General features: G+C 45.4%; 1 protein-coding gene across 3 annotated transcripts in view; it reads left to right on the top strand.

Moving 5' to 3' along the window:
- The window catches only part of MORC2 (MORC family CW-type zinc finger 2), a 96,860-nt gene that overhangs the window by 5,777 nt on the left and 69,683 nt on the right, over positions 1-21,400 (top strand). For all 3 annotated transcript variants that reach the window (XM_054006687.1, XM_054006686.1, XM_054006688.1), the window contains exons 2-4: positions 3,279-3,332; positions 4,601-4,635; positions 7,126-7,194. In XM_054006687.1, the coding sequence (XP_053862662.1) occupies positions 3,279-3,332; positions 4,601-4,635; positions 7,126-7,194 (158 nt within the window). The remainder of the gene's footprint in view (positions 1-3,278; positions 3,333-4,600; positions 4,636-7,125; positions 7,195-21,400) is intronic.

The following is a 21,400-nucleotide window of genomic DNA, read 5'->3' as shown; positions in this document are numbered from 1 at the left end:
AATTTCCGCCCTTTCTGTGGATTTAGCGTTTCAGTGCTACTAGTATTCCTGTGTTCTGTGCAAATTTTAAGCTTTCGTTCTAAAAGAAAATAAAGTTTCTAGCTCTTCTGGTTATGAAGAGAACCTTCCAAATGTAAACAGATACAGAGTTCTCATCCTTAACCTGCAGGCAAACTGAAACAGTCTGAAAGATTAGAAGGGCTCCATTCGTATAAATGTAGTGATTCCTGAAAGCTAATATCCGCTTCTTCATTGCTGATCGCTTTAACAGAAACATCCCATCCTTCTGCACCTATGGGTACAGCCTGAATACTACTACTTTTATTCTAATCAGAGTTCAGCTGATGGGTTAGTTCTAATGATTTTTGTAGTGGATATGAAAGTTTAATCATAGTTGTTATGTCTGAGAGGCTCATTTGGACAAAGTACCTTTATAATTATGTGTTCAGTGTTAGGGCAGTTGATTAATCGCAGTTAACTCACGCGATTAACTAAAAAAAAAAAAAAAAGTCACGATTAAAAAAATTAATTGTGATTAATTGCAGTTTTAATCGCACTCTTGAACAATAGACTACCAATTGACATTTATTAAATATTTTTGGATATTTTTTCTACGTTTTCAAATATTTTTATTTCAGTTACCACATAGAATACAAAGTATACACTGCTCACTTTATATTATATTTTATAACAAATATTTGCACTGATGCAATGATAAAATAAATAGTATTTTTTAATTCACTTCATACAAGTACTGTAGTGCAATATCTTTATCATGTAGATTTTTTTTTTTGGTTACATAGCTGCACTCAAAAACAAAACAATGCAAAACTTTAGAGCCTACAAGTCCACTCAGTCCTACTTCTCGTTCAGCCAATCGCTAAGACAAATAAGTTTGTTTACATGTACGGGAGATAATGCTGCCCACTTCTTATTTACAATGTCACCAGAAAGTGAGAATAGGCATTCACATCGGACTTTTGTAGCTGGCATTGCAAGGTATCTACATCCCAGATATGCTAAACATTCATATGCCCCTTCATGCTTTGGCCACCATTCCAGAGGACATGCTTCCATGCTGATGACACTCATTTAAAAAAAAAAAAAGTTATTAAATTTGTGACTGAACTTGGGGGAGAATTGTATGTCTCTTGCTCTATTTTACCCACATTCTGCAATATATTTCATGTGTTAGTAGTCTCAGATGATGACTCAGCACATATTCATTTTAAGAACGCTTTCACTGCAGATTTGACAAAACGCAAAGAAGGTACCAATGTGAGATTTCTAAAGATAGCTACAGCACTCGACCCAAGGTTTAAGAATCTGAAGTGTCTTCCAAAATCTGAGCGGGATGAAGTGTGGAGCATGCTTTTGGAAGTCTTAAAAGAGCAACGCTCCAATGCAGAACTACAGAATCCGAACCACCAAAAAAGAAAATCAACCTTCTGTTGGTGGCATCTGACTCAGATGATGAAAATGAACATGCGTCGCTCCACACTGCTTTGGATTGTTATTGAGCAGAACCAGTCATCAGCATGGACACATGTCCTCTGGAATGGTGGTTGAAGCCTGAAGGGACATACGAATCCTTAGCACATTTGGCATGTAAATATCTTGCGAGGCTGGCTACAAAGTGCCATGTGAACATCTGTTCTCACTTTCAGGTGACATTGTGAACAAGAAGCGGGCAGCATTATCTCTTGCAAATGTAAACAAACTTGTTTGAGCGTTTGGCTGAACAAGAAATAGGACTGAGTAGACTTGTAGGTTCTAAAGTTTTACATTTTATTTTTGATTGCAGTTATTTTTGTACATAATTCTACATTTGTAAATGTAACTTTCATGATAGAGATTGTACTACAGTACTTGTATGAGGTGAATTGAAAAATACTATTTTTTGTTTTTTATAGTGCAAATATTTGTAATAAAAAAATAAAGTGAGCACTGTACACTTTGTATTCTGTTATAATTCAAATCAAGATATTTGAAAATGTAGAAAGCATCCAAAATATTTAAATAAATGGTATTCTATTATTGTTTAACAGTGTGATTAATCATGCGATTAATTTTTTTAATCACTTGACAGCCCTAGTAAGTGTTCTTGTAAAGTTCAAAGTCAGAATCAATAAACATGCATTTTTTAGCTCTACATGTAGCCCAGTCTATACTGGTCATTGAATTTAACCTGGGGAGGAACACCATTCATCCAGTTTCTGCGTTTCCCCTAGTTTAGCTGAAGTTTTCACAGAGTCATAGGTAGTCTGCATTTGAAAACCGATTAGCTTTTGAAGATGCATCACCATGTTGGATGTACAGCGGAGATTTTACATCTATTGGTTTTTGACAAAAAAATAATGAAGGCTTTAAAGAGAAGGGAACGAGCCAGTAAAAGACTCGGAAAAGACTTTCTGGGAAAAGACTGCAGCAGAGCAACCAAGTGGAATGTTACAATTTTGGATTGGGAACCTCTTACGAATGATGACAGTTAAGAACTTTGCACTCAAATATTCTTGTCTTCAGGATTATAGTGAATTGAGATTCAGTCAGAGAAATTTTGACATTGAATTCCTCAGATCATATGATGAAACATACCATGCTGGTTCATGATAATCTTTTTCTGGATTAGCAACAGCTGCAGCCACTGATTTCTCTAGAAAATATCCTCTGATTTGTGCAACAGTAGTAAGCATATGAATGCATACCAAGTTCATATTTATTAGAAATTTAAATCTTGGAATTTGAAGAGATGCTTTTAAGGAAAAGAAACCTCCAATCCTGTGCAGTTTAATCATTGCCAGGGCAGGTTTTATTAGTTGTCGTTTAAAAGAACCAGTTAGTATAATAAGTAATCAAGGATTCACATGAATTGATTGCTTCTTGATAGAAGAGTGCCAGTCAATGAGTCACTGTTTTGACACCTTGTAATAGGGGGAACTAATATACTTTTCCCCTTAGCTAATACTCTTAATGCCACTACACAAAGATCATAGTTCAGATTTTCTTGATTCAAACTGCTAATATTATTTAACCAGTAGCTGTTTTATTGGTCTCCTGTTTTTGATAGGACTAGATGACCTCCTGAGGTCTCTTCCAACCCTAATCGTCTATGATTCTATGAATAGTGTACCTCTGATCTCTAGTTTTGTTGCATTGATTGGCGGGGAAGTATGTTACAAATTAGGTAAAAACTTAAAAAAAAAAAATTAAATTGAGAGATAGACAGTCTCTTTCAAAATTGCAGTAACCTTCCTGACTCTCAGTGTTTGACATTTCAGAACCACTCATGAGTTCTTGTTTGGTGCCCTTGCTGAGCTTGTAGATAATGCCAGGTATGTATTTGAGACTGTATTTGTATTGGGAGTTAATTAAGTTGCTGTGGTTTAACTAGCTCACATATTTATGGTAAGCAGCTGAGTGACCTTCACTACCAGTAGATCTTAAGAAGAAAGATGTAATACAGAAGCTTATGTTATAGCTGAATGGTGATGGTGCACCTGTATCCTACATAAGATACAGGCCCTGCCCAAGAGGAGGACGGGTCCCATCTTGAAAAACTGATAGTATAAACAGCTAGAAAACACACTGTGTGTTGGGAGACCAAGGAGGATCAATTTTATATCCTTTTTATCCCTAGCCTTTTGATGTGGTTGTGCATTGTTGTGCTTTGCAAAAGTAAATTTATGGCCATTTTGAAGAATAGGTCATATGGTGCATTGGGATAGGGAGGGAGGTTCCAGACACGAAGGGGAGCACAGACTCTGAAGAACTCTTCCTTGAGGAGAAGGTAAGTAATGTAACGGAAGTATTGATGTCTTTCAAAAGCTGAAAGAAGCTTGAAATTGGAGGCTTATTCCATCGTGATGTACTAAGATATTTTTCCTTCATGTACTCATTTTTCCCTCCTAAATTGAGTGTTTATGATGGAATAGGTATTTGCATTGTAATCAGATTTAATTAGTATGCAGCATCAGTGTCTTGTGGTGGAGTTAAGTATTAGGGGGTAGCTGTGTTAGTCTGTATCTACAAAAACAACAAGGAGTCTGGTGGCACCTTAAAGGCATCCGAAGAAGTGAGGTTTTTACTCACGAAAGCTTATGCCCAAATAAATCTGTTAGTCTTTAAGGTGCCACCAGACTCGTTGTTGTTTTTGTGGTGGAGTTTGGATCCAAACAAGGGAAGGCCAAAAATGCAATAGTACACAAAAGCCTCTTGGATTTCTTTGAGGGGTGCTGACACTTAGAGCCTTAGGGAGACATGGTGGGTGGGTAATACCTTTTATTGGACCAATTTCTGTTGGTGAGAGACAAGCTTTCGAGCTTACACAAAGCTCTCGAAGAAAAGTTTTATGTAAGCTCATCTCTCACCAACAGAAGTTGGTCCAATAAAAGATACTACCTAATTTGCTTTGTCTCTCTAATATCTTGGGACCGACGCGGCTACAACAACACTGCATACTTAGAGACTTGGACAGTTTTTGATTCATAATGATAGTTCCTGTTGAAATTCCTACTCATACATGCAAAATCCTCTCTGGCTCCTAGCGTCTTTCACCTTAATTCGCACTTTGGACGCTGATTGTGTTTTTGTTACTTTGTAGAGATGCTGATGCCACGAGAATAGATATTTACACAGGTAAGTCAGACTTGTCTTTTCCTTCGATGTCAGCAATGTCAGGAGGATTGCAAAATACACCCAGCAAATTACGGATTAGTAATGCCTTCAAATCCATTACATTTCTAACATCAAAAAATCATTCAGAAGGAGAGGTGTAGGAGGGTGGTGAGGGGAGTCTTGCATTGTCTTTAAATGGGTCTTGAATTCAATCAACTAGAATCCTTTACCAGACTAAAGGAATCTTATAGCGTTTAAGGCTAGAAGGGACCAATAAATCATCCAGTCTGACCTCGTGTAGCACAGGGCACCAACACGACCCCAGCACCCGCGCACTAACCCAACAACTGAAATGAGACCAAAGTATTACAACCCACAGGAGACCAGATGTGCTAGTGCCAGAGCCCTCTGCAGTGGCAGGGAAATGATTCCTTGAGATAAACCCAGATAATCCTGGCAAGTGACCTGCACCCACATGCTGCAGAGGAAAGTGAATAAACCTCCAAGGTCACTGCTAGTTCTGACATAAGGTAAAATTCCCTCCTGACCCCGCATATGGTGATCAGTTAGACCCTGAGCATATGGGCAAGAACCAGCCAGTCAAGCACCTGACAGAGAGAATGCACGGTGTCATATCTGAGGCCAGGGCCTCCCCCAAGGTCTCATTTCCAGCTGTGACCATCTCTTAATGTTTGCCCCCACCATTTCTGTTTGAAGACTGTTCTAGAACCTCATCCCTCTGATGGTTAGATATCTACTTCTAATTTCCAGCCTGGATTTGTTCCTGGCCAGTTTATATCCGTTTGTTTTTCTGATTACATTGTCATTTAGCTTAAGTAGCTATTCACCCTTCCTGGTATTTATCCCCCTAATGTATTTACAGAGAGCAGGAAACCCCCTGCAGCCTTCTGTTTGCTTTACTAAACAAGCCAAGCTCTGGGCCCTTCATTCCCCTGATCATCCTAGTAGATCTTCTTTGCATCTGTTCCAGTTTCAGTTATCTTTTCGGAACATAGGTGACCACAATTGTACACAGCTTGATTATTTTCTTCTCAGAAATTTAAAACATAAGCTTCCTCTGCTTGCTTTGATTTAGCATGTGAGCTTAGGCTACCTTCCTTTCCTGATGAAAGGTTTTGATATGGTCTCCCACAGTATTCTTGCCAGCAAGTTAAAGAAGTATGGATTGGATGAATGGACTATAAGGTGGATAGAAAGCTGGCTAGGTTGTCGGGCTCAATGGGTAGTGATCGACGGCTCCATGTCTAGTTGGCAGCTGATATCAAGCGGAGTTCCCCAGGGCTCGGTCCTGGTGCCGATTTTGTTCAACATCTTTATTAATGATCTGGATGATGATGGGGTGAATTGCACCCTCAGCAAATTCGCAGATGACACTAAGCTGGGGGGAGAGGTAGATACGCTGGAGGGTAGGGATAGGGTCCAGAGTGATCTAGACAAATTGGAGGATTGGGCCAAAAGAAATCTGATGAGGTTCAACAAGGAGAAGTGCAGAGTCCTGCACTTAGGAAGGAAGAATCCCATGCACCACTACAGGCTGAGGACCGACTGGCTAAGCAGCAGTTCTGCAGAAAAGGACCTGGGGATTACAGTGGACAAGAAGCTGGATCTGAGTCAGTAGTGTGCCCTTGTTGCCAAGAAGGCCAATGGTATATTGGGCTTGATTAGTAGGAGCATTGCCAGCAGATCGAGGGAAGTGATTGTTCCTCTCTATTTGGCACTGGTGAGGCCACACCTGGAGTATTGTGTCCAGTTTTGGTCCCCCCACTACAGAAGGGATGTGGACAAATTGGAGAGAGTCCAGTGGAGGGAAACAAAAATTATTAGGGGGCTAGAGCACATAACATACAAGGCGAGGCTGAGGGAACTGGGGTTATTTAGTCTGCAGAAGAGAAGAGTGGGGGGGGATTTGATAGCAGCATTGAACTACCTGAAGGGGGGTTCCAAAGTGGATGGATCTAGACTGTTCTCATTGGTGGCAGATGACCGAACAAGGAGCAATGGTCTCAAGTTGCAGTGGGGGAAGTCTAGATTGGCTGTTAGGAAACACTATTTCAGTAGGAGGGTGGTGAAGCACTGGAATTGGTTACCTAGGGAGGTGGTGGAATCTCCATCCTTAGAGGTTTTTAAGGCCCGGCTTGACAAAGCCCTGGCTGGGATTATTTAGTTGGTGGTGCTGCTTTGAGCAGGGGATTGGACTAAGTGACCTCCTGAGGTCTCTTCCAACCCTAATCTTCTATGATTCTATGCAAGAGATTAATTTTTCTGTAATAACACCTACAATTTCATCTGCTCCTGTTTTTCCTACTAAGAGTTCTTATTGATGGTGTCTAATCATTTTGTAGTGGTACCACACACAAATCAGCTTGAAGTTTGAGTCCTGCTTGCTGTGCTACTCCAGTCATGAAAACTGTTTGGACACTTTTTCAAACAATTTTTAATTCCCCTTCCTATTTTTGTGTAATGGTTCTGTTAATTCTTTTCTTGTTGTAGAACGGCGAGAGGACCTGCGAGGTCAATTCATGCTATGTTTTTTGGATGATGGAGCAGGAATGGATTCAAGTAAGTGACAGGAAGTTGTATTTGCAGTGTCACACTGAGAAAAATAACTTTAATCCTTGCAAGTATTCTGCCAGTGTCACATCCCTATGGTTTTGATGGGCTCAATAGGTGATGCATGCGGTATAAAACTTAGGTCAGCCAATTAGAGCAGCAGGGCACAAGACAGAAATCGAATCTGATTGTCACAAGGAGTCCATGCAAATCCATGTCACATCTGCAAGGGAGATTTAAGAGCCACTTTTTCCTCTGCCATGGAATCAGCGAAACTGTGACAAGAATAATTAAACCAGACTTCCTTCATTCTGCCTTGGACCCAAATATGTCCTGCTGAGAGGAGTTCTCTGCCTGCTTTCCAAAAATTCTAGCTAAACTCAGAAGTTTTTCCAGGACCAAGCAAATGGATTCTGAAGACCTTTCACAAGTCTGACACAGGCACATCACTACATTACCTCTAAGTACTGTGGGAAGTCCATGTAACCACATAAATGAATCCTTTACTTGTGATGAGTGACACCCACATAGATCATCTGCTGATCCAAAGCATATCAGTACCACTCTTGGATAAGGTATTGGCTGCCATAAAACTTGCAATAGATTAACATGGGCTGCAGAAGATCTTACCAGTTAAAGCCCTGTCTTACTTCCCTTCTTTGAGTAAGGTTAAGAAAGTGGGGCAAAAAAGATTCCAGGAGCACCTGATATATCAGTAACCTAGAAGTTTCTCAGGCATTTATTTGATTGAGGTTTGTACTAACTACATAAGGGCAGCCATCCCAGGCTCTGGTGCTCTTGTACAGTTTGCCAATTACTAGCAGACTCAACAGTTGATTTAGTGAGAGCACAGTTACAGCAGCAACCTATCAGCAAAACTACCTCTGAAGTGCCAACCTCCATCTTTCCATCAACTTCCTGTGGGCCAGGGAGACAATTGGGATCTTAGTGTGTCCTGAAGATTAACACATGTTCGTCTTTTGGGCTTGGACAGAAGGCAGCCATCCATGTTAATATTTTAAGATTTACCAGCAGCTTTTGACACTGCCTCTCTGTACTACCGCCTTGTCAGGGTGACCTGGCAGGATGGGTGGAGTCACACTGAGCTGGCTAAGTGTCATTTCTTGTGGACATATCCAAGAGGTTGGTGGTTGGTTGCTAGTCTTCCCTGAGCGCTCTCATCTGTGGAATCTTGCAGTATTGAGACCTGTGTCTATCTTTCAGCATGATATTGAACTACTAGAGGATATTAGAAGATGATATGGGCTTCAGTAGTAGCAGTTCACGACAACATTGTGCATCAGACATGAATTATGTCCTTTGCCAACTGACTTGGTGCTTGAGTGAAAGTTAGTTCAACCTCAGTCTGGGAAGGATAAATGCGATGCTTGTAGGAAGGGGGGAAGTGCTTTGAAGAATTGGATGGAACCATGTCTTTGCCCTTTGAGAGCATCTGCCATTTCAATTGATATGCAGCTCTTACTGACTCCACACTGCCAGAAAATGCCTCTTCCTATCTTCAGCAGGCCAGAAGAGTGTGATTCTTTGTGATGTAGACCTAATCACAGTGATCTGTGTCTTCATTGCCTCCAGGCTGGATGATCACAATGGGTTCTGCCAGTAATGAAGGCCACATAGGAGCCATGTGGAAGCTCTACCTCGTTCATTATGCAGCAGCAAACTTAGAATCATAGAATATCAGGGTTGGAAGGGACCTCAGGAGGTCATCTAGTCCAACCCCCTGCTCAAAGCAGGACCAATTCCAAATTAAATCATCCCAGCCAGGGCTTTGTCAAGCTTTAAAAACCTCTAAGGAAGGAGATTCCACCACCTCCCCAGGTAACCCATTCCAGTGCTTCACCACTCTCCTAGTGAAAAAGTTATTCCTAATATCCAACCTTAAACCTCCCCCACTGCAACTTGAGACCATTACTCCTTGTTCTGCCATCAGGTACCACTGAGAACAGTCTAGATCCATCCTCTTTGGAACCCCCTTTCAGGTAGTTGAAAGCAGCTATCAAATCCCCCCTCATTCTTCTCTTCTGCAGACTAAACAATTCCAGTTCCCTCAGTCTCTCCTCATAACTCATGTGCTCCAGCCCCCTAATCATTTTTGTTCCCTTCCGTTGGACTCTTTCCAATTTTTCCACATCCTCCTTGTAGTGTGGGGCCCAAAACTGGACACAGTACTCCAGATGAGGCCTCACCAATGTCTAATAGATGGGAATGATCACGTTCCTCGATCTGCTGGCAATGCCCCTACTTATACAGCCCAAAATGCCATTAGCCTTCTTGGCAACAAGGACACACTGTTGACTCATATCCAGCTTCTCATCCACTGTAACCCCTAGGTCCTTTTCTGCACAACTGCTGCCTAACCATTCGGTCCCTAGTCTGTAACAGTGCATGGGATTCTTCCGTCCTAAGTGCAGGACTCTGCACTTGTCCTTGTTGAATCTCATCAGGTTTCTTTTGGCCCAATCCTCTAATTTGTCTAGGTCCCTCTGTATCCTATCCCTACCCTCCAGCGTATCTACCACTCCTCCCAGTTTAGTGTCATCTGCAAACTTGCTGAGAATGCAGTCCACGCCATCCTCCAGATCATTAATGAAGATTTTGAACAAAACCGGCCCCAGGACTGACCCTTGGGGCACTCCACTTGAAACCGGCTGCCAACTAGACATGGAGCCGTTGATCACTACCCGTTGAGCCCGACAATCTAGCCAGCTTTCTATCCACCTTATAGTCCATTCATCCAGCCCAGACTTGTTTAACTTGGTGGCAAGAATACTGTGGGAGACTGTATCAAAAGTTTTGCTAAAGTCAAGGAATAACACATCCACTGCTTTCCGCTCATCCACAGAGCCAGTTATCTCCTCGTAGAAGGCAGTTGGGTTAGTCAGGCATGACTTGCCCTTGGTGAATCCATGCTGACTGTTCCTGATCACTTTCCTCTTCTCTAAGTGCTTCAGAATTGATTCCTTGAGGACCTGCTCCATGATTTTTCCAGGGACTGAGGTGAGGCTGACTGGCCTGTAGTTCCCCGGATCCTCCTCCTTCTCTTTTTTAAAGATGGGGCCCTACATTAGCCTTTTTCCAGTCATCCGGGACCTCCCCCGATCGCCATGAGTTTTCAAAGATAATGGCCAATGGCTCTGCAATCACATCCGCCAACTCCTTTAGCACCCTTGGTTGCAGCACATCTGGCCCCATGGACTTGTGCTCGTCCAGTTTTTCTAAATAGTCCCGAACCACTTCTTTCTCCACAGAGGGCTGGTCACCTTCTCCCCATACTGTGCTGCTCAGTGCAGCAGTCTGGGAGCTGACCTTGTTCGTGAAGACAGGCAAAAAAATCATTGAGTACATTAGCTTTTTCCACATCCTCTGTCACTAGATTGCCTCCCTCATTCAGTAAGGGGCCCACACTTTCCTTGACTTTCTTCTTGTTGCTAACATACTGGAAGAAACCCTTCTTGTTACTCTTAACATCTGTTGCTAGCTGCAACTCCAAGTGTGATTTGGCCTTCCTGATTTCACTCCTGCACGCCTGAGCAATATTTTTATACTCCTCCCTGGTCATTTGTCCAATCTTCCACTTCTTGTAAGCTTCTTTTTTGCATTTAAGATCAGCAAGGATTTCACTGTGAAGCCAAGCTGGTCGCCTGCCATATTTACTGTTTTTTCTACACATTGGGCTGTTTTTTTCCTGCAACCTCAATAAGGATTCTTTAAAATACAGCCAGCTCTCCTGGACCCCTTTCCCCCTTGAACAGAACTGCTGAAAAGAACATGTTGCTGTGCATGCTGCACTGGCTCCCCATCCAATTCTGGATCTGCCTGAAGGTCTCAACTCTTATATTAGACTGTTTTAGGATCTAGCAATCTCAGAGATGATCTCTCTGACACCCGCTCACGGCAGATGTTGCAGCCAGCTGACTTCAGGATGAAACTTGCAAGGGCCAGTGGAAGGTCGTTTACCGGACTTCCCTACCACCAGAAATCAGGCCGAGTCTTGTGTAAAATACTTCTCTGTACAAGCCTTCCCTCCAAAAAGGTGGTCTTAAAATGGCTTGGCAATGTTTGCCCTGTAGACAGACCAGAACAATCCCCCTTAAACATGGAACTCAAATGAAGGAAGGATGGAACTTACGACGTGTGGGAACGAATGTTTGGTTTCCCTGGCTGTTCATGTAGTTCTTCAGTACAAAAGAGACTAGCATATTAGGGGGGAGGGATAGCTCAGTGGTTTGAGCATTGGCCTGCTAAACCCAGGGTTGTGAGTTCAGTCCTTGAGGGGGCCATTTAGGGATCTGGGGCAAAATATCTGTCTGGAGATTGGTCCTGCCATGAGCAGGGGGTGGGACTAGATACCTCCTGAGGTCCCTTCCAACCCTGAGATTCGATGATTCTATGAAATACCTTCATAACGCTCCATACTTACGGCATTGCAGTCCAGATATACCCCATAGTATCCTCTAGCAGCTTCACGTACACGTTGAACATTAGGGGGAACAGACCAGAACCCTGTGGTGCTCTTGTTCTCAGCTTGAGCTCTGGCTTCAAGTGGCCTTGTGGGAAAGCATTGGTCTTGGAAAACCATTCTTGAATCCAGTGAGCTTGCAGCATTGTAATACGTGGCAGATGTTTGGGGAATACTCGGCTAAGGCAGTGGCAGATGCATCAAAAAAGGCCCAGGAAATCTTTGCTTCCCTTTAAACAGACAAGAGAATACAGGACATTCCAAAAGAACAGTCTGTTCGTCTAGAGCCTGTTCTTTTCCAGGTACCGTAGATAGTGTGGCAGTGGTTATTCCCAAGCAAGATGAAATAAACATAATAGGTGAGGTAGAGGTTAGGGGAGACTTCAAACCAGCTCCCTCCTCCAGAAAATATCAAACACTTAGTTTTGAGGCTCAGTGTCTAAGGCCCCAAGCCACTTTGAGGAGAGACTCCTCTTTGTGGATGGCGGGGTGCAAATGACTTTGACAGAGCAAACTCAGAGAATGAAGCAATTACTCTCTAGAACTGGCATTCTATGTTAGAGCCGTGTTTAGTCTTTCCTTGTGGCTAGTAACGTCCAAGAGAGTCAAGATATGCACAAGTTCGTTACCTATCCTTTTTAAATTGAGGCTATAGAAGGAGTTTTCCAAAAGAGGCTTTACTCTAGAAGTTTAGTGGCATCTGGATGGTGGTGGACCTTAAAGCCCAGAAGAGATACCTCCAGAGATAAAGGGCCATTCTGCACTGAAATCTTATATCGACATTGCTGTCTCTCTCAGGGATGTGAAAAATCGACATCCCTGAGAGATGTAACTATGCTGATTTAATCCCTGGTGTGGACAGTGCTAGGTCGATGGAAGAATTCATCCATCCACCTAGCCACTGCCTCTCAGGAGGGTGGATTAACTACAGTGACGGGAGAATCCCTCCCATTGCTGTAGTGTCTACAGTGACGTGCTACAATGGTGCGGTTGCAGTGCTGCTGCTATGCCACTGTAGTGTGTTAAGTGTAGACATACCCTGAGATTCCATATGTAAACCCAGAATCCACTTCCCTTGCCATCTCTGAAGAAGGCATATTTACATATTCCAATCAGGGATACTTAAGATTTGCAGGGCTCCACCCACTCATGTAGCTACCTCCCTTTAAGTCTGTTCAGAAATGTTCCAGTGTATTGATATCGGCCTGGACACAAAGTGGTGTATACATGTCTGTCCTTTCTCAGATAAATATTGATCTGTGCTCCTTTAAAAGAGAGACCCTTCAGGACACCCTTGTTACTGTTCATCTCTTGGTGCATTGTGGTATCTTAATTGACAGAGATGGTCAGCTAAGACCAGGTTCTTGCAAGGGCAGGCGAGCTCCGATCTAGTATTGACAGTGGAGACCACAGATGATAGCCTATGTGGCTGGGAGCAAACTTCTAACAATACCTGTACCAGTACTTAGAAAGCCATGACACTGATTACAAAACACACCACAACAGCTGATCCACACATTAACTGACAAGCTCTTCTACACAAAGAAGCTCATTTCCTCATAGTTTGGGTAGGAAAGTTGCCTATTCTCGTATAGCCGCTATGTCAGGGGTTCTCAAACTGGGGGTCTTGACCCCCTCAGGGGGTTTTCAGGTTATAACGGAGAGGGTTGTGAGCTGTCAGCTGCCACCCCCAAACCCTGCTTTGACTCCAGCATTTATAATAGTGTTAAGTTAAAAACCCTTTTTTATATATATATATATATATATTTATAAGGGGGTGGTGGGGTTGCACTCAGAGGCTTGCTGTGTGACAGGGGTCATCAATACAAAAGTTTGAGAACCACTGCTCTATATAAAAGGTAATCTCAGTTGCCTGGCTAAGCAGACAGCAAATAGATCCTGTAGAGTGAAGCCTTCACCCATTCCTCTTGTCATCAAGAAAATTCAGAGAGCCAAAGAGAGGGGCAGGAAGCTGTTTCATCTCCCGCACCAAAAAAAAACGTTGCCAAGAGACCCATATTTTTTGCTCATTTATAAGGTTTTAGAAGCAGCAGACGTGGGTGGTCATATGTAAAATACCACCTTTACGTCTTTCTTCTCTTCCTGCTCATAAACTAGGGTTCTCCATAAGCTCAGGGAAGACCAGGTCTAGTCATTCTCATCTCATGGCTGAGAAAGCTGTAGTTCTGTGACCTAACAGACAAGGCCATGGGACAGCTAGTGTGCCTAATGTACAGAAAAGCTCCTCTGACTTATCTGAGCCGTCTGAGGTCTGGATTTCAGAGGAAATGGTTACAGAAAAGAATATTCTGATTAATTTCCGTTCTTCTCAAGGAACCATTCTACTAATAGATAATACTTCTCTACATGGCTTGAAATTTAAACACTGAGGCAGAAATAAGCAAACCTTAGACTAATGCATGCCTCTCAACTGGCCTGAAAATTCCTCAATAGGCGTATGTCCTGAGAATTTGTAGACCAGGTAAGATTTACTCCCATACAATCACCCGGAAGGTTTAGAATCATTCATACTTAAGCTAGTCACAGACCCCCATAATAAACTTATCAAACTGTTAACTTTACCAAATGTGTATTCTGTCATCTAAGGTTATGTTCATGTCTTATATGTTGAGGCCTTATTCATAGAATGCTGATAGCAATGCACTTGCCACACCAAAGAAGCAGCACTTTAATTTTTGAATGGATCTGATTTTTATTCAAACATTAATTTGAAGGAAGGGTTTAGACTTCTAAATCCTTCATGATCACATGGCTATGGTGTTGTGTGTTGGAAGCATGTAAAGCAGAGGGTTCCCTCTGAAAGCTAATTTGTTTATCCTTGATCTTATGATTCATGAAGTTGTATCCCCTTTATGAAGAAATATGCAAATATACAAGATGACTATATGGTCCTGGGTTGTACCTTTGCTACACTTGAAATTAGACACACAAGTATGTTCCAATTTGGTCTTTGGCAGGAAAGCGCTGGATGCCATAGCATCACACTGAATTCAAGCCTGTGTTGTGCACAGATTTTTTTTTTTTTTTTTTTCCCCCTATGCATAGATACCAATGTGCCTTAGAAATACCATGGATCAATGGGTAAATTCTGGCTCCAAACTAATCAGAAATGCAGTTGTACAGGGAAGGTATTAAAGTCCCATGATTGGAATATGAAGAACAGGAAAACGTGTCTATCTGAAAATGTTCCTTTCTTCAGTAATTCAAGTCCACTAACTCAACCACTTGTTTTGTGGTTCTAGGTACTGGGATATTTGTTTAGTGGTTCTTTGCTCTGTGCCCTGTGGACAACAAACAACAACTAAGCTACAAATAATATGGCTAAAGTTATAGTATAAACAAGTTCCATCGTTACTGCTCACTCCAACTAGTTTGTGCTTCAGTGGCAAGGCTATAGCACTCACCCTGTGATGTGTAGGTCTCTCTTTTCCCTCGGAGCTTCATGGAATCCAGAAGCCTATTGAGGATTAGTAGACAAAACAAGGAGCCTTGTTAGGTTTTGCAGATGTGATTCAAACACTCTATCTGTTTGTCTTGGCTAATGAGGACCAATCATGGTAGCTGGTCCCGAGAGGTACATCCTCTAGCAACTCCCTTTAGAATACAGTGTAGTCAGAAAGCAATACAGCTGTACCATTTATTCACCAAAAACTTATATGACAAGGAACATGAACATAAAGCTTAACTAAAGATATTTGTCATGCAGGCTGGAAACCTAATTTAAAAGGACAGGCAAAGAAACATACACATAGATGGGGTCTCTACTGCTACTATCACAATAAAGCCTCAGTCTGTTTTCTTTGGACACAGATTTAGAAATTTCAGGGTTCCTGGCAGGTTGTTAGGGGCAGGGAGATGAAGGCACTCTTTAGCCCCCTCTCCCAGAGGAGATGGATCGCTGCAGCTCTTAAAAGCTGCTCTGAAGTGTCCTCACCTATTTAGTTTGACTTGACACAAGATGGAATTTCCATGAGTAATTAGACCTATAGAGCCAGTCATATTGATCCCCCTGGCATTCCAATCTTCTTGTCTGAACTAAGGAATTTCACATTGTCTTTGAATTTGTAGATTCAGTTTCTCCCCAATAGATTCTTTGTGATAAGTGTTCTTCGAGTGATGGTCCCTATATATGTATTCCAAACGCGGGTGCACATGTACGCTGGAGCTGGAAGATTTTTTTCAGCTGTGTCGGTTGGCCCTCATGTGTGCTGTACATAGCCTCATGGTGCAGGCAAGGTTATATGAGACTGTGCGGGACGATGCTCCCTCTTACCACTGCATGGTTGGAGTTGGAATCCTTGTTACTCCATACTTGCAGCTTGCCTGCAAGAATGCTTGTCCGTTGTACATAGTTAGCATTCTCTTTCTTTTTTATTATAACTAGTGTAGTTAGTCTTAACCTTCGCCCAGTCTGGGGCCAGGCTCTCCCCCTGCTTCTCCGGGGGACTATGTCCCACGTTCCGGAGTTCAAGAACTGTGAGTCGTGCCCTCGCTCATTCTCCATGAGACATGAGTACCACTATTGCCTTTATTGCCTCGGGGAAGCTCATCTAGCTGCCCATTGCAAAATCTGCCACTCCTTTCTACTGTGGACCTGTGGGGCTCATCTATTCCGCCTCCATAATTTCCTCCTGGAAGAGGCTCCCTGGATGCATGCCTAGTCTGACCAGGAACTGTCAGTTCTGACAGTGCAATGCCCTTCACCAGTGGTGAGCCCCCCCTAGCACTTCTTGCACCTCAGATCCAAAGGTGCAGCTGGTGCCGGAGAAGTCCCAGTGTGAGTCGCAAACGCTCTCATGGGCATCGTAGCAAGCCCTGTCACAGACAGTTGCCAAGCTCAGTGTTCCCTCCCCGAGCAGCGCCCGGTCGGGTGAGATACTATGTGCAGACACCACCTTAGTTTTCCTCATTCTGAGGGCAAAGCTAAAAAGAAGCGGGAGGTGGCAGTAACAGCATTGAATGCACTGGCTGGACACCAGCACCGTTCTCCAGCGTGCACACTGCCAGTGCAACAGCTGTCTCTGCACTCCATACCGCGGATGCTACCATGCTGTGCTGATGATATTCGAGACATGCCCTGGATGCCTGGTGGCATTTATGCCCTCTTCCTGGTGGCACACATGGATCTGCCCTATCCATCTTTTCTGCTGGTCAGGGACTGGAACCCCCCCTCTCCAGCAGATGCATTGTTCCTACTGGGGAATAGACCTTGATGGCCCTTGGCTGCAGACTGTCCATACCAACAGCTTCCCCGATAGTGGGTGTCTCCTCCAACTCTGAAGTCCTCTCTGGGGAAAACCTGTCCTTCTTTCCTGTGTCCCAGCACAGCTCAGACTCTCAGGCACGGCTGGTGCATGTGTCCGGGTATGCTCCCCTCCCCCCCCCCCCCCCCCCCCGCTGACGCCTTGGTACTGCTACCCTTGGGTCCCACCATACCATGAGGACCCGACCTTTTGGCAGTATTGGCCATCCTGCGACCCTTATCACTGGCTTTATTCACCTCAGGCCACCCACCCTTCGATCCGGGCCCCTGTGCCAGACCCAGACAGCTCAGACTCCGAAGTGGAGCCAACAGTCCTTACTATCACCGCCTTCTTGCTGGATGATACCCTGATTTCCCCCCCCCACCCTCTCACCTCCTGACAATCATAAGTAGTACCAGGAGCTGCTGCAGAGGGTTGCTAGTGACTTGGCCATACCCCTGGACGAGGTCCAGACCGCTACCACCACCAGTTGCTGGGTATCTTCCAATTCCAAGGACCGGCTTGCACTATGTTGCCCATCAATGATGCTGTCCCGCGGCCAGCGTGGACGGTCTGGCATATGCCTGCCTGCCTCCTGTGCCCCCATGGCCAAATGGGCAGATCACTAGTACTTTATTCCCGCTAAGGAAACAGACTTTCTTTTCTCGCACCCACACCACCCACCTGCTTCCCTGGTGGTTCACATGGCGACCGAACGCTCGAGGCAGCATACGCATGGCCAGCACACAGGGCAGCCAGACTTCTGGGCCGGAAGCTCTACTTTTCCGCGGTGTTGCAGTTTCACATGGCCAATTACCAGGCTTTGCTAGCAAAGTATGACTTTAACAATTATGCCAAGCTAGCAGAGTTCCTGGATGACTTGCCATTGGACAAACGGCAAGGCTTCCAGGCTCTTGTGGAAGAAGGTCATCTAACCGACCAGATGAGCCACCAAGAGGTGGTCGATGTCGCAGACCCATCCTGCTCCCTTGCGACCAGCGTAGACATGCATTGGGAGTCGTGGCTGCCATCCTCTGGCTTCTAATGGGAGGTCAAGACCACCATTCAGGGCCTCCCCTTTGACGAAGACAAGCTGGTCTCATCAGTCGTTGTCAAGTCCCTTAACTCCTTGAAGGACTCGAGGGTGATGCTTTGGTCTCTAGGCATTTACATCCCAGCACCCCGGTGGAGACAGCAATGACAACCCTCCCGGCCCTGGTCCTGTGTGCCATACCAGACCGCTGTCTCCACCTTGACGACACTGATCTCAATGGCCCTGGGCCTCGGCCCCTGCCACAGCCACCTCTTCCTCCTCACCTCATCAACCACCCAAAGCCCAGTTTTGATGCACAAGTTGAGAGCTGAGAGTCCCCTGCATATCACCATCCTCGGTCCTCCCCTCTCCCCAGTCACCTTTGGGGCTGTCTTTCCTCTTTTGCCCACAAAAGGGGCAAGATCACCATGGACCGTTGGGTGCTGGGAATCGTATGGCATGGTTACTCTATCAAGTTTCTCACCTCTCCACTCCTCTGGACTCCCAAGGGGGATATCTCCCACCATGCCCTCCTACAAAATGAAGCGGATGCCCTGCTCACTAAAGGTGCGATAGAACCGGTGCTCGACCCCTTCATCGGCTAGGATTTCTACTCTCCATATTTCTCATCCCGAAGAAGGGCGGAGGGCTCCGCCCTATACTTGATGTCCGCATTCTCAACACCATCAGCTGCAAGACCAAGTTCTATATGGTCATGCTCGCCTTCATTATTCCCTCCCTTCTGTGGGGAGTCTGGTTCACAGCTCTCAACATGAAAGATGCATACTTTCATATCGACATCCACCTGGCCCACCACAAGTTTCTTCACTTCTGTGTGGGCACTAACCACTACCAGTTCAGGGTCCTTCCCTTCGACATTGTGACAACCCCCATAGTCTTCACAAAAGTGTTTGCAGTAGTGGCAGCACATCTCCGGCATCTGGGATACTCCATGCTCCTGTATTTGGACAACTGGCTTCTCGTCATGCCTTCCTGCACCAAGCTAACATCTGCCATTCACAGTGTTCACTCTCTCCTCGCCACTCTGTGCCTGCATCAATGAAATCAGTGCTCATCCTGACACACAATCCACTTCCTTGGTGCCCACCTCCATTCCATGGCTGCTCGGGCCTTTCTCCTGGGAGACTGCTTCACCACCTTGATGGCTGTAGTGGTGGACCTTCACCACAACCCCCGCACCACAGTGCACCTACGTAACGCTGTATACTCAATTCATGTGTGCTGTCTACAGCTGTGGCTCCTGTCAGTTGCCTGGCCCATGCCACCCACTTCGATGACACACTGCTTGTTCTGTGCTCGCTTTGGGCCTCCCTGCTCTGGTGGATCGACTCTCCAAGGTGCTCTTCAGCACCCCCTTCGCCACACCTGTCCCAACTGTCACCTTGACCACAGATGTCTCCCTCACCGGTTGGGGCGTTCATCTGAGTGAGCACGTTGCCCAGGAGTTTTGAACTCAGCACGAGGCCCACCAGTACATCAATGTCTTCCAGCTCCGAGCAGTCCGCTTGGTTTGCCGCATGTTCCTGCTGCTCATCTGTGCCAGTTCAAATTCTCTCTGACAATACCACAGTGATGGCTTACATAAACAGGCATGAGAGCACCAAGCCTCTGTCTCTTTGTACAGAATCCATCCACCTCTGGAACTGGTGCATCTGCCATCATGTCACGCAGCACGCAGTATATCTCCTGGGCATGCAGAACTCCATGGCCAATGTGCTCAGCTGGCGCTGGCACTGATACCTCAGTCGCAAGTGGGAACTCCACAACCCCACTCTCCATTCGCTCTCCATGCCTGGGATACCTTCCGGGATCTTTTTGCCATATGTGACAATCACAAGTTCCCCCTCTACTGTTGCTGGGGGGCCATGGAGCCCAGCTCCCAAGGTGGTGCTCTCCTCCCGCCTTGGGGTGGCGAACTCCCCTATGCCTCCTGCCCCATTTCCCTCCTTCCCGAGGTGCTACAGAAAGTCTGCTAGGACACAAGCCACAATACTGCTGATCGCTCCATTCTGGCCTGGTCAGTTGTGGTTTCCCGACCTCCTCCGGCTTTCTGCCCATCTCCCCCACCCCACCTCTGCCTGATCCTGGACCTCACGGACCGGGGCACTGTTCACCACCCCAATCCTGGCCCTCTTCATCTCATAGCCTGGTTCTTGGATGGGGCTTGTGCATAGATAACACCTGCTTGGCACCAGTGTGCCTCATCCTTACTCACAGCAGGTGGGCCTCCACCAGAGCGTGTTATACAGTGAAATGGGTCTGTTTCATCTTCTGAGCTTGGCGCCATAAACTTTCCCTGGACGCTGTTTCCATCCCTACTGTCCTGGCCTACCCCCTTGAACCTAAGACCTCAGGCCTTTCCCTTAGTTCTGTCCTGGTCCACCTGGCAGCACTCAGTATCTACCCCCCCCCGCCCCCTCCCGTGGATGGATGCTCAATTTTTAACCATCACACCACTACACACTTCCTGAAGGGGCTGCTGAACACCTTCCCACTGGTGATCATGCCTGAATCCTCCTGGGACCTCAACCTTGTCCTTGTCCTAGACACCCCCTCCCTCTCCTGCACTTTGAGTTCCTGGCCACGTGCTCCCTTTCCCACTTCTCCATAAGGGTCATTTTTCTCATGGCTATCACTTCTGCTCAGTGGATCAGCGAATTGGCCGCCATGATGGCCAACCCACTATACAGTCTTCCATAAGGACAAGGTCTCCTTATGCCTTCATCCCAAATTTCTCCCGAAGGTGGTTTCAGACTTCTACATCAACCAGTCGATTTACCTCCCGGTCTTACATTCTAAGCCACATGCCAATCTGGAAGACAGAACCTGCACTCACTCGATGTTCGTCGCACCCTCACCTTCTACCTTGACAGGACCTGTGACTTCCGTGCTTCTCCACACGTTTGCAGACAGATCCCGAGGTCAGGCCCTCTCCTCCCAATGTGTTTTGAAGTGGGTCTTGGCCTGCATCTGTGCATGCTACGAGCTCCCTAATGCCATGTCGCCCGGCTGGATTATGGCACACTCGACACAGGCATAGGCAGTCACTTCCTCCTCCTTAGCAGATGTATCCTGGCATAACATCTGCTGGGCAGTGACATGGCGTCTTGTCCATACCTTCATGACCCACTATGCTATAGCCCAGGGGGCAGTAGTCGATGCAGCCATGGGTTGTGCTGTCCTTCGGACTGCGATACCTCTTGCATCCTCGCAACCTTCTCTGCACTAATCACTGCTTGGTACTCACCTGCGTTTGGAATACATATAGAGACCATCACTCGGAAAAGAAGAGGAGGAGGTTACTTATCTGTAACTGAAGGTTCTTCAAGATGTATTTGTATTCCAATACTCACCCTCCTTCCCCTCTGTTGTGGTCCACGTTGCTCGGTGGTGAGAGGGTGACAGCGATGGGGTGTT

Source organism: Malaclemys terrapin, chromosome 16 (genome assembly GCF_027887155.1).
Source record: "Malaclemys terrapin pileata isolate rMalTer1 chromosome 16, rMalTer1.hap1, whole genome shotgun sequence".
Classification (NCBI taxonomy): Eukaryota; Metazoa; Chordata; order Testudines; family Emydidae; genus Malaclemys; species Malaclemys terrapin.
Note: the sequence above shows the minus strand (reverse complement) of the source record. Positions and strands in the feature narration are given on the sequence as shown.